General features: G+C 34.5%; 1 protein-coding gene across 1 annotated transcript; it reads left to right on the forward strand.

Moving 5' to 3' along the window:
* Positions 1-10,886: 10,886 nt before the first annotated feature.
* Positions 10,887-13,726, forward strand: LOC147391349 (expansin-like B1). Its single transcript, XM_086459872.1, has 5 exons — positions 10,887-11,094; positions 11,815-11,921; positions 12,291-12,469; positions 12,656-12,788; positions 13,361-13,726. The coding sequence occupies exons 1-5, from the start codon at positions 10,953-10,955 to the stop codon at positions 13,556-13,558; spliced, it is 759 nt and encodes a 252-aa protein (XP_086315998.1). The 5' UTR covers positions 10,887-10,952; the 3' UTR covers positions 13,559-13,726.
* Positions 13,727-14,657: the final 931 nt, after the last annotated feature.

The raw sequence follows: 14,657 nt of genomic DNA on the forward strand, positions 1-14,657 counted from the left end.
ATGCCAAGGTGGAGATATATGTGCTGGTAGATATCCTGAAATTGGTCGTCAAGGTAGAGATATTGTAGTATTTTGGCTCCTGAGTTTCAGGAACGTGTAGAGGTTAAAAGATACGTGTACAATAGTTATCTTATAGAAAACTGTAGATCCTATTTAATAGGGATTGGGACCAATTTTTGTGGAACAGGTTGCACACACGATTTTTTTTTTTTGATAATTACCAGACACAAAAAGAAGAAGATAGTGGCTATTATATTTAGGCTATCACAACTAATATGATATAGTTTTTTTTAAAAGGCTGATACCAAGTTCTCAAAAGAGATTGTAATCTTCTCGGATTGTTTTTCAATAATAAAGAAGTACACATCGTTGTCCCGTGGATGTAGGCACATTGCCGAATCACGTATATCTTGTGTCTCTCTATTTTTTCTGCACTTTATTTTATTCATTTCTAATTCATGTAACATTATTTTTTTGGTCGTTTGCACTCACAAACTAGGTATTGGCTTGTGCTGTCTACAACAAGACTAACTTGCATATATATGTGAGGCAGTTCAACGGACAATAATTGTGACAAAATCTTTGATAACGATTTTTGTCTTACTGTGGCTCATTAGATAATTGCTTAATCTATCTTCCAAATATTAATGTGTATGTTATTCTTGTTAAAAGTTTCTATGGTTCATTCCAGTTGTCTTCACTGCACATGATCAAACCATCTCGATCAACTCTCTTTCGTTTATCTTATTTAATAAGTGAACAAGAAAAAACAATTTTAACATATACTGAGTAGCATTCATTAAAGTGACTTGTACATTCAATTTAGTTAAGCTTTGAGTTCTGTTACTATGCTTTCAAACTATACTTCGAATGTGCATCCAATTGTCAACTCTGATAACTCTATATTTATTTTATATCAAGGCTAATGCCTAATCGAGATAAATAAGCTAACCTTCTAATTGGATCAAAGAAGAGAATAAACGTCCATAATAGTGAAGGCATTAGAGTATGTTTTAGTACTGTGGTTCATTAGATAATTTCTTAATCTATCTTCCAAACATTAAAAGGGTATGTCATTCTTGTTAAAAGTTTATGTGGGGTTTGGATACTATCATGGCAGTCCATCTAGCCATGAAGCCGAAACTTCCTAATGTATGTTTTTCTATTTGTTATTTTGTTTCTATAACAATTTTCCATATATAACAATTTATACATGCATATGGTTGATAGTTAATATTGCAAAACTGGATGTCATCTTCTTTAGTTTTTGAATCACTTTTTGTCTCATCTTCTTTCTAATAAATTGTTCTTTTTTTGAGAGTTGCTTGTGAGCAACCACCTCTTTAATTATCTAGTATCTTATATAAGAACCGAATTGTATCCTTGGGCATATCTTTTATTTCTTATGTGACAGACGTGATCCTTACTGTTAAAAGTATTTACTCAAATGTTGCAGGTCAAAATATGCAATTTCTTAGTGCTCTGAAGCTTTATTACCTGATTCACTCCTACTATGCCGAATCGTGAATAGGTATGAAGTGAACCGGTTTGTGTTTCGGTTCGTATTGTGTTCGTGGAAACAATGAACCGCTATGCCTTTAATTTGGTCAATATTAGAGATACCCTTTGTTTTTAGTTTTGTTCAATATGGAGATTTCCCTGTATGTTTGTGCTACTTTTCAACGTTTAATGATGGAAAAAAAAATTCAGCATTTTTTGTCGCATTAGCATGTTTGTTTACTCCATATTTTTAGCGCTTATAGCTGAAAATAAGTGAAAAAAATTCAGCACTATTTTTATGCTTAATTTTTGCATTGAAACAATAAGCACTTCTTTTTTTCGGCACGAACAAGTATACCCTTGTGCATAAAAAGGATATTACCTTTTATATCCTATGGATAATTATATAAGCACCCCATAAATTAATAAACCCACACCATCGCTGAATTATTTCGAAAATAACAAAGATTTAAATCCTCCAAGAGGATGTTGTACAACTCTAAAGGAGTATTAGAAGAATTATAAAAAATAGGGCTTTCGTGTATAGCTCATTTTCTAGTTAACCAATCAGCCACTTTATTTGCTTCTCACCACTCAAACTCCAACTTAACTGAGTTAAACCCCCTCATAGTGTTTTTGATTTCTCTGATAAATTGTGGAACATAACATTAAGCTAAGAATATTAGAACACGGATGATTACTAATGTCTGCAATTTCCTCTTCAAGTATTCCCACTGTTTCTTTATCAATCACAGCCTACTCCAGCACCTTTATCCAACACTCTCCACTATATTTACATTTAAAGAATAAATATTCATTTTCCTTTGCATCAATTCGGCATATAACACATCTAGAAATCAGCAATAGACCTTGTTTTCTCAAATTTTCTATTGTAGGTAGATTTCGGTTCATTGCAATCCAAGCTATAACTGAATACCACGGTATTTTCATCTTATTCCATATAATTTTGTACCATGTAACCTCCATATCATGTCTTCTAATCATATTCCATGCCGATTTCAAAGTAAACTTCCCATTTACATTCTCATTCCACACAATTCTATCTTCCTCATGCGGCCACGAAGGATGATAAGCTTCAACTTAATCTGCAATTTCCGCTAGCCTTATATCATCTCTAATAAGACCTACCCATCCATCATTCCCAGCAAAATCAGATTTTTTTTCTTCGAGATTTCTATTCATACGTAAGGTAAATCTTCTCCTAAATTGGTCAATCAATGGACCATCTTCTAACCAAGGGTCATTCCAAAAGGAAATATTAGATCCACAACCTACTAAAAATCGAATATGATTTCTAGTAAAGTCTTGAACCTTCAAAATACCCCTCCAAGCCCAAGATGCATCATTCGGAGGAATACATCTCCAAATGGTACCATGTCTAACATATCTCCTGCACATCCAATTATTCTATAGACTATTGTTGTTGATTATTTTCCAAAATAATATCAGAGACTAATTGTATTCCAATCTTTCATCCTTCTAATACCAAGACCTCTTTCTTTAAAAGGTCGACACACTTTAGACCAACTAACTGAATGATTTTTTCTAGAAGAGGAATCAGTCCAAAGGAAATTTATCAAAAAAGATTCAATTTTGTTTATGACCCTTATGGGTAGAGAGAAACAAGATGACTAATAAATTTGAAAAGAAGATAGGACTGATTTGATGAGCTCAATCCTTCCTGTAAAGGATAAAAATTTAGATTTCCAACCTTAATATGTTTTTGAATTTTCTCAATCAAAAGATAGCACATGGACATCGTCAACCGAAAAAAAGAAAGGAAGACCTAAGTACCGAATTGGAAGATTTCCTTCTTTGAATGACAAGGCTTGAAGAATAAGTTTTTTATTAGAACAAGAACTACTAGAGAATAAATTACTCTTCTCAACATTGGTTTGAAGACCTGAAATATCAAAAAAATCATCAAAGAGAATCTTGATATTCGACGCAAAATGACCACTATCTTTAGAGAATATGACTATATCATCAGCAAACATAAGATGTGAAATTTGGGGAAGATTTATCCTATTAGGAATAGAAATAAGATTATTCCTAATTCTCTCTTCAAGAAGACAAGAAAACGCCTCCATAACTATGGTGAAGAGGTAAGAGGAAATAGGGTCCCCTTGTCTCAAACCACACTTACTAGGAAAATAGTCACAAGACACTCCATTATGAACAATTGAAAATCTAGGAGTAGAAAGGCATTCTCTAATTCAAGTTTTGTCACACCCCAATTGATTGAGAATATTCAACACAAAATATCAGTTAACTTTATCATAAGCTTTTTTTAAGTCAACTTTGACTGAGAAAAAGGGAATACTAGAATCAGGATGGGAATTTCGAAACAATTTATGGGCTAGCAAAATATTATTAGAAATATGTCCCTCTAATGAAAGTCAATTGGTTCAAGCTAATAATGGATGGTAAAAGGTTCGATAGAAGATTAGCTATGATTTTAGTAATCACTTTGTAAACAAAGTTACACAGCGATATAAGCTTAAACCTATCCAAACGATTGGTATCTTTGTCTTTGGGGATAAGGACAATAAGAGTAGAGTTCAATTCCCTAAGGAGCTTACCATGAGTAAAAAAATTTATAATAGCTCGAACAAAGTCCTCTTCTACTATATCCCAAAAGGAAGTAAAAAATTCAGAACAAAACCCATCAGGACTAGGGGCTTTATTAAGAAGGGATTGGAAGACAATAGACTTAATTTCCTCTCTAGAAATAGGAGCAGAAAACTGTTAGATTGGTCTAAAGACAATCTATTTTTAAATGAATATATGGGCAAGGGGCATTAGAAGAATAAGAAAATACCTTCTGCAAATGATCAATAGCATAATCTCCAATACAATCTTCATCTCTGATAGTAGCCCCTGAATCATCAATGAGTTCATAAATCCCATTTCTCACAATATTAGAAGTGAAAGAAGCGTAGAAGAACTTGGTGTTTGCATCCCCATCTTTTAACCACTGAACCTGAGATTTTTGCCTAACCATGGCCTCTTCCGTCTCAATCTCTTTTGTCAACTTACACATCGTTACCCTCTCCCAATGAGCAAGATTTGTATTAAGGGACTCAACTTGGATTTGCTACTGGATATTTTTGAGCTTGATTTCTGCCACACTTTCCTGTTAGTAATATTACCATAACAATACTGATTCCAACTCCTAATGGCCAACTTTACTCGACGAAGCTTGGAAGCTAACACAAAAGATGGATTACCGGCTATATAAGTATTCCAAGCATTTTCAACCAAATCGCAAAATCCCTCTTGATGAATCCACGAGGTAAAAATTTTGAAGTTAGTCTTGTGATTTCTAACAATGTCCTCCAAACTGAAACTCATCGGAGAGTGATCGGAAATCCCTAGGTGGAGATAATTTAACCGCACATTTGCCCATTTTTGAATCTAATGGATGTTCACTAAGGCTCTATCCAATCTATATAGAATACACCTATCATTTGTTGCCTTATTGTTCTAAGACAAGAAGTGATCAGGCGTGGTCATGTCTTGCAGGCCACAAGAATTAATGCATTCATTAAATTCTTCTAAATTCCGACGAGACGCAAGATTTCCCTTAATTTTTTCGTTTCTAAATCGCACCATGTTGAAATCACCAATTACTACCAAAGGAACTTCAATATTTGCTCCCAATAATATCAACGAATTCCATAACTCTACTTTATCAAAGTGAAAATTTCTAGAATAAATACATGTGATAAAAAAATTCGAATTGTCACTTAAACGATTCACTTGAAAGTGAATATATTGGCCTGATTCAAAAAAAATTTCCACTGTAATCTTCGTCGGGTTCCATCCTGCCCATATTCTTTCTAACACGTCTGAATTATAATTATCTCTAAAATTCTAGCTCTTCTGTATGCTTTTACGAAAACCCGCAGCTCTAAATTTTTCGACTTTGGTCTTGTTTAAAACTAGAAAATAAAATTTTGCCGAACATATTAGGTCTCGAACTGCTCTTCTTTTATTAATATGATTCAGACCCCTGATATTCCAACAACCCACCTTCATGGACAATTTCCTGATTCTGTGCTTTCGAGGTAGGCACACCCTTCGAATGAGTCATAATCACTGAAATCTGCTTTGACTTTACCTTCTTCTTGGCTTTCTTCGACTTCCTTTGCGATCCCTTCTATTTTTTTTCTTTTCACTTCTCACATGTATCTTTGCAGCAACTTCCATCATCTCACTTGCCCCCAATTCCAATTCATCCATGTTCGAACCAAAGTTACCATCTGAGCTTTCAGCTAATGCAGAAAATTAGTTTGGATTAACTTGAAGCTCACTGTATTGTTCCATAGAATACTGACTAGCATTGCTAGATGTCTCCCCCAGATCTCCTCCAAATATTTTTTCCTTTGAAGGCACCATTGCTAATTCTGGTGTTTTCATCTACTTAATTGCCAATATTTCCTCTCCTCTACCTAAAATAGAAGGTGTTGTTTTCTGCCGTTGCATTATTAGCGAAGTTACCAAGCTGGGAGATCTGCAAATGACCTCACAAGGATTCAATGCTGGCAAGTTCAGCATAGCTTCCATATTATCTTCTCCCACACCTCATTTAGAAGGATCTATTAATTACTGTTAAAATATTGGCATAGTTATCAAATTGGGAGAGCTACAAACGATAGCACAAGGATCTTCAATATTTACTTCCTTTTCTACATTAGTTTCCAATTGTACTTCATTTTCATCTTCTCCACCATTACCATTGCTGCCAGGTAGTAAGGCAAGCTCCATATTATTCGTCGTATGGGCTTGTTTTGTTATTTTAACTCTCCAATCAAATACCTCTTATGCTGAATTTTCTGATGAATTTGCTGTTTGGCATTAGGACAATGCTCCTTTGAATGATCAAAGGTCATACATTCGGCACAACACTTTGGTTTTCATTCAAACTGGATCGTTTGCATCACCTCTGCACCTGATTCCCTAAACAGACCAATAGATTCTAGAAAGCAACAATCCGGCTCGATCTTAACACAAATCCTAGAATAGGATAAACGAGATATGTTTGTTGTAGGCACATCCATATGCAATGGCGTGCCGAAGGTACTACCAATAGAACCCAAACAATCAAGCCCCCAGAACTAAAGTGGTAGTTTTGGTAGCCGAATCCAAACTGGAATCGAGTTATGCATCTCTTTGGTCATAGAGAACCCAGGTTGCCATCTTCGAGGAATCAGAGGATGTCCTCCAATTGTCCAAATCACTGAGTTTAAAATGGCTGCGCAATCCTCCAATTGTCCAAATCACTGAGTTTAAGATGGCTACGCAATCTTCCGCGAGACTAAAATTGAACAAAAAGAACCCATCATCCAACGAGATGATTTCAACCCTTCCCTTAATCTTCCAAAGTTTGTTAATAGCAGCCTTTAAACCCAGAAAGTAAGGTCTCTTACCCAACACATAGCTTACAAGTGTGTTCTCCCATTGATCAATTTCTTTTTGGACTTCCTCCTTTGGGATAGAGATAATCTTCTTACCTTTCAAATCTGGTTTAGCTTCGAGGGATCTATCCAAAGAGTTATCTCCTCCTATAAACAGATTTCTCCATGACAAGCCACTAGATGATTCACCCATACTAAATGGGTTAAAAGTTTCGAAATGAATTGATTTTTTGTGAGGATGATCTCTACAATGAGGAGATCCTCCTCACCAAAAATCATCCCATCCCGAAACTTCTAACCACATCAAAACAAGTTCAAGAACCGTAAATCGTCAATTAATTTTTTTGGAAATCAATTCTGATGCGGTTAGAAGTTTCGGAATGGGCTGACTTTTGGTGAGGATGATCTCTAAACCATATAGATCATCCTTGCCAAAAATTGGCTCATTACAAAAATTTAACCCATATAAGACGAAAAAAAAATTGGCTATGGTATGGATTGCCCTTATTAATTCGTAGGGTGCTTTTATAATTACACATCCTTCATTTATATCGAAAATTATTCATCCCAAAATAAGTTCTTTCAATGTTGATTTCAAATTTTGGTGACTTGTATGAAATTATTGTTTTTAATTTGAAATTTGTAGAGTTTTAGAAATAAAAATTATTATTTAGAAATTGAAAATTTCAGTATTACTTATTATTTAAAGATGAATTGTATTTTAATTTTATAAGAAATTATATATTTTATTGTATTTGATAAGAAATAGGCATTTGAAATATGCAAACAATGTATAATATGATTGTAAGGATAAAAAAGACAATTTACCAGTGTCAGCAACATGTTACAAAAATGATTCTACAAATTTAGTACTTAATTTTAAAGAATCCAGCACTATTTTGGCCTCTAAACAAACAAATTTTTTAGCACTTAAATTCAAAACTTATAAGTTTCAGTACTTAAAATCATTCAACACTTATTTTTTTCAATTTAACAAATAGATCCTAATATAATGACCTTAAAGACATGGATCACATTAATAACTTTACTCATTATGAGTGTACATAGGAGCCGGACTTAGACCCATAGCCTAATTTGTTGGCCAATTGCAATGCAACTTGAGATCATGGGCTCTTGGCCTTCAAATCCTTGCTACACATGATCCATGTCATTTGTTAGCTTCGACATTGACAATGCATTCCTGACCTTGACTTCTAGTTGTCTTCACTGCACATGATCAAACCATCTCGATCAACTCTCTTATGTTTATCATATTTAATACATGAACAAGAAAAAAAGATTCTTAAAACATATACAAAGTAGTGAGGGAGAGGTGCTTCAATAATGGATTGTACTTTCCATGGCCACATCTCCATAACCACTGTTCCTCTCTCAATCAGGGTCTAAAAGCAATGTTATACATATATATAGGGCGGTTCATGGGACAATAATCGTGACAAAATCTATGAAATTGGTTTTTCGTAAATCACTTTTGATGGGGTTAGAAGTTTTGGACTGGGCTGATTTTTTGGTGAGGAATATCTCTAAGGTGAGGAGGTATCCCCCCAAAAATCAGCCCATTCGCAAATTTCTAACCCCAATTTACAAGTTTAAGAATCGTTGACCGTCAATTTTTTTGTAAACCACTTTTGATAGGGTTAGAAGTTTTGGAATGAGTTGATTTTTAGTGAGAATGTTCTCTCTGGTGAGGAGATCATCCTCACCAAAAATCAGCCGAGTCCGAAACTTCTAACTCATATAAGACAAAAATCATTATCAAAGATTTTGTCACAATTATTGTCCCCGGAACCGCCCATATATATATGCAAGTTAGTCTATACCGTGGACCACAAGAATACAATGTTGGATAGTCTCATCATCCTCAACAAGCCAGTTGTTAACCATATGAAGTTTATATTAATGAACCCTATCAACATTCTTGTTAATCATTGGATAATCTCGTCATCATCATCCTGCACCATTTGTGGTCGTCCGGTGAAAATTTAGGTCATCTTGAAACTTTTAACCCTATCAATTGTTGGTTCAAAGATAATATTGAAATGAAGATTTAAACTTCTAATCCACCTTGATATGGTTAGAAGTTCCTCACTGAGATCTTCCTTAAAAAGTAAACAAAAAAAGAAAAGAAAAACTCGACCAAAAGAAAGAGTCATCTCAATGCGGATGTGGATTTCGCATACCTATACAAATAAATCATGTTAAAGAAATCATATAATAACCCACTCTAAAAAAATTATGTATATATTATAGTTGTTCCAGAACTTGGGCAACCTATGGAAAAGAGAGGAAGTAGTTGATTTCAGTATCTGGGTATTTTCTGTACACCTTGCATTCGCTTTTTTTTGGCTTGTTCTGTTAGTGTTGCAATCAATCAAGCATTGTTGGTGCTGGTGTGATGATGGTCTCACTTTCACCCCTCATCACTACCTCTTATCTCCCCCTAAACTCACAAATGTAGGAGTAAGATGTGATGAAATAACATGTTTAAATATATACCTCACACTTATTTGGATCCAACATTTAAGTTCTGTACCATTTACCCAAAGTGGATGATAGGACCCATCAGCATGACAACTTTGCCATATAAAAATATTTTCCCAAGAAAATAAAACTTGGCTTGCAAATATGAATACCAATCGCACAGTATTCCAAGAGTTGATCAATCAGACAGCTATGATTTAAGATTTCCAATGTATTATGCGATTTCCTATAAGTGGCCTGTGATTGTGATTAAAGATGGTTTAACTCTTATCTTCCCTTCTATGCCATGTAGCGCAAATTTTCAAGACCAGTAATCCATGAATGTTTGTCTCACACATGGTGGACCTTTGTGCCATAAGTCACCCATGGGCCCACTCAAACAAATACGGTGGACCTATGGAGTACGCATTTGTTGTACAAATTTCTGTCTTAAACTGATGAACTAATGGCATGACACCATGTGTATTGCAAAAGCAAGTGTGATTGCTTGGTGGAGAGAATTTCTGAACGGTTAAAGTTTCTATTTTAGGTTATTTTTCAATGCACGAAGCGTCATGCCATTGATTCATCAGCTTAGCACAGAAATTTGCTAACATCAAATATGACCTATGTGCCAAAATTCACCCATTGGCCTATTCATGAAGCCTCATTGTGGAAAACCCTCATATCCGAAGGCTAGAAATCACCAATCACCAATCTGGATGATATTTGACTTGTAGTTTGATCAAGGAGTACTCATATATCTATGGTCAAAAAAGAAAAGGTGTGCCACGTGGCAATACAAGTCGACACTTTTTGCCTTAATTCTACTTATCCACATCATTGACAGTGATGGATAGTGGTAGTGGTGGTGATGATGATGAAGGATAAGACCATGCAACCTTCATAAACCCACTTGGTTTAAGCTTATTGAATTACACATAAACCTTGTTTTTTTTTGGAAGTTAATGTGGGGTATTTAGCGGACCCCCTGCCAACAAAAGAAACTTACAATCTCACTTAGGACTTGCCCACGGCATCCTCATTTACAATGGAACACAGCTAAGTTGGAAACTTAAAAGGAAATGAAAGTTGAACTTTGAAAGAATCTAAACCACGACGCCAAAAAATCTGCAGCCTTGTTTGTTTCTCTATAGATGAACTAACCCCTTTTTTTTATCAGTCAAATTATTATTAGCCCACAGCTTTGTGGTTTGACGCACACACTATCACAAGTTGAATAAATAAAATATCAAAAAGGAATGCGAAAGAAAGGAATGTTTCTAAATTCCTCTTAATCTCTTTAACTTCCTTTTATTTTAATTGTTTAGAAGGGGTCAATAACGGTGTCTCTTTGTACACCTCTCTTACTCTTGTAAAAGTACAGGTGGCCACCTTACACTTCCTACTCTCAGCTATAAATATGTGTTGCTTGGTTATAACCCCATCAGACACTCACAAACAACCTTCCTTCCTCTCTTGTTGATTGTTAAAGATTTTCTACAAGTCTTTGTAGGGATTTAGTGTCCAATGAAGATGGGATTGGCACTTAAGATTTCTTCATGTTGCTTATGTCTTATGGTGCTTCTGCCTGCACTGTGTAGCTCCCAAGATGCTTACACGCATTCCCGAGCAACATTTTATGGTAGCCCTGATGGCTTAGGGACTGCAAGTATGATCTCTCTCTTTATCTTAAGTACTACTCTCTTATATGTATCTACCCATTATTTAAAAATCTCGTCTAGAGGCATTGTCTTGATTTGGAGAAAAATTGAGACTGTCTCAAGTCTCAACAAAAATTATCAAAACATTGAATTTTTCATGACCAAGGTTTTGTTCCAAGTCCATATTTGAGATGCCTCGATTGAGATATTGTGAGACAAATGAAACTTCATACTTTGTCGGGTGAATTACCATTTCGTGAGCTGAAAATGAGTTATTTATGATTCCAGTTAACTGTTCATTTTAATTACCAAAATGTGAATGATCATGTTTTTATTATAACACTAACCAATTTGGTGATTTTAAAGTACTAATTTTGCAGTTTTAAAGCGACTATTTCTAATAGTTACTCTAAACCTGCAAAATAGTCAGTTTAAAAACCTTTGAATTTGTTATCAATCACGTTTTGGTAATTAAAATGAACAGTGAGCTAGAATCATAAATTCGTCAAAAGGTGATATTCCTACTTTGTCTATATTGGATATTTCGCAAATCATATTTGGTTGAGTATACAAGATTAATGTTATGGAGAAAGACAAGAAAGATAGTTTGAGATAGTATGAAGCTTTAAAACATGCAAAATAAATAGATAAACAAATTTTTAAAGAAAATATATATTTGCATGTCTTGGTTATTATTGTGATTAAAGCTAATAATATAAATTAATCAGGTGGAGCATGTGGATATGGTGAATTTGGAAGAAATATTAACGGTGGAGATGTGGGTGCAGTCTCTAAGTTGTACAGGAATGGGACTGGCTGTGGTGCATGCTATCAGGTGCTTTTAAGTTTTACCTACCTTGACTCCATAATATATAACTACTTTGATAGTAACCACAACAATAACCTTCACCCATTTTTCAAATTCAATTAAATTTTTAGTTCTTCAACTTACCTTCTCATTAGTTAAACAAATTTGATTTGCTTTCCTAAATTGTAAAATTGAGAAGAAAATGAGAAACAACTACCCTGACGGTCAATAGTCAAGGGAGCAGCCGAGCAGTTATAAGTATAGGTGTTTTGAATTTTCTTAATTAAAGAGGGAGGTAACTCAAAAACCTCTAAATTTATTTGGATCCAATAAAATATTTAGTGGTATTTATTTGTCCTCTAAATGATGCTTAATTATTTGTTATGGATAACTCAGGTTAGGTGCACCATACCACAACTCTGCTCTAACGATGGAGTGAAGCTTGTTGTTACTGACTATGGCCAAGGCGACTCTACTGACTTCATCCTTAGTCAACATGGCTTCACTAAATTGGCTCGTCCAAACTCGGCTGCAAAATTGATGGCATATGGTGTAGTCGACATAAAATACAGAAGGTAACCAATCGATAACTTTATATTCATATTTTAAATTTATTTTTAACGAAACGTGAATGCATCCATTTTGCTCTTTTGGATAAATATTTTAAAATTGGAGCTGAAACAGTAATTTTGAAATCATATGTTACTTTTTTTGTACTTTTTAATTTCAACTCTTAGTTTATATGTATCACTCCTATGCAGGATTTCATGCCAATATCCAGGGCACAACCTCATGTTCAAGGTCCATGAATATAGTAGGTTTCCAGAATACTTGGCTATAATCATCATATACCAAGCCGGCCAGAAGGATGTTACCGCGGTCGAATTATGGCAGGTATGGATCCGTAATCCATATTAAGAAGTCTAGGGTTGTCAACGGATCGTTCCCGAAATCCGATCCAATAACTTAAGATTCAGGTCAACGATTCGGGATTCAATAAAGATCTAATGTGATGAAGAGCCTTACTGATACCTTATTGGAAAGGTTCTGTATCAACCATGTCCCTATCATGCACATAGGAGATAGGACCCTCTATCTGATAATATGTAAAAATTACATGGGTAATTTTAAGGTACCCCTTTTGGGTTTTGGTGAAAATTAGAGATATCCCAGGTTTCAAACTGATGACATACCCCTTGACCATGGTCTTCCACAAGAGATTAAAAAAATGACCAAAATGCCTATCTATCAGTTATTATTTCCCAAAGTATAAAAATTCTTGTATATCAAATCAGATTTGAACCCCATTCAATAAGTTATTGGATCCAAATTGACCTTCATTAGGTATGAATTGGATCCATCAATAACCTTAAGAAGTCTAATAAAATCAAATCATTGAGAGTTAGTAGCTTTTTTTAAATGGAAAGCGACATGAGTCATGTATTAACTATTAATTATGGGTGCAGGAGGACATCAAGCAATGGCGGGGCATGCGTAAGGCCTTTGGTGGAGTCTGGGACATGCCCAACCCTCCAAAGGGTGCCCTTAAATTGAGGTTCCAAGTGAGTGGAAGCAATGGACAACAGTGGGTACAAGTGAACAAAGCAATCCCTAAATACTGGAAGGCAGGGGCTGCTTATGACTCGAAGATGCAGCTTTCTTAGTTCTCATGATTCTATACTTACAAGTCCTACTTATTACTTATTTATCAAAATAATTAGTGAGAGTCGTTATGTGTTTGTATGTTGTGATGCTTTGCTCTATAATAAAATGGCTTATATATGTACTTTGTTTAGTGAGGGATGGATGATGAATAAAGTTTCACTTTTACATTTGAGGCTTTCTTTTTATAAATAAATAGAAAAACATGTTAATTAACATCTTAATAATCAAGGACCACATGGGATCAAATCCGTGATCTTCACTTGGGTGTATGTACACCTACATTCAGAGCTAGGGCTATCAATGGACATCACTAGGATCAAAATCGATTCATTAATTGGACATGGTTGGTCCAAGACCAATCCAATAAGATACTGAATCGGATCCACATTAGATCTGAAGTACTTGATCAAGTCCCTAAATTATTAGATCCTTAATTTATTTTACGAGTTGTAAGATCCTTCTTAGTTAACCAGTAGACCATGTTTTTCTGTTAATACCATTGAAAAGTTTTCTTATTGTCTTTTAATGGAAAAAAATGTATTTTATTGACATTTTTGTAAATTTTGAAGTTTTGTGAGATTTACGAAAAAAAAAAAAAACAAATTAATTCACACTGACAATGAAGAAGCATTGGGCGTAATGGCAAAGGTATCCCTCTAAAAAAGGAAAGGTATTGAGTTCGAACCCACTAGTATGTGTGGTTTGTGGGGTATTGCATATACCCGGGGGATTTATGCAAGGTATAGTGCTCTAAGAGGCTTGCTTTGCCCTTGCTAGTTGGGCCTATGAGTCTGGAATCCCTGTCATAAAAAAATTTAATAATAATAAAAATAAAGGTAATGGAATCCTTACTTATTTACTTAAAAAGACAAAATTAAAAGATATTTTAATTGTATTTATTAGAGATATATGGTTCGGAGGTTGTTGATGTCTTTCGAGTTGTTTTTTAAAGTACTTTTATTGTCTTTTAGCAACTTTTATTGACATTGTATAATAGCAATTTGGTTTTAAAAAAAAAATTGAAACTTTCTAATATTTACAAAATGTCATTAGATACTCACAATGACATCTTTACTGCTTTGTTAAAAGATATATTTA

This window comes from Akebia trifoliata, chromosome 11 (genome assembly GCF_017979445.1).
Source record: "Akebia trifoliata isolate Shusen 1 chromosome 11, ASM1797944v1, whole genome shotgun sequence".
Lineage (NCBI taxonomy): Eukaryota > Viridiplantae > Streptophyta > Magnoliopsida > Ranunculales > Lardizabalaceae > Akebia > Akebia trifoliata.

Bases quoted from the DNA above. Each gene is read 5' to 3' on its own strand.
- LOC147391349 (XM_086459872.1), top strand. From the start codon at position 10,953: ATGAAGATGGGATTGGCACTTAAGATTTCTTCATGTTGCTTATGTCTT. The intron at 11,922-12,290 runs GTGCTTTTAAGT...TGGATAACTCAG, and splicing joins GCTGTGGTGCATGCTATCAG to GTTAGGTGCACCATACCACA. The intron at 12,789-13,360 runs GTATGGATCCGT...TTATGGGTGCAG, and splicing joins CCGCGGTCGAATTATGGCAG to GAGGACATCAAGCAATGGCG.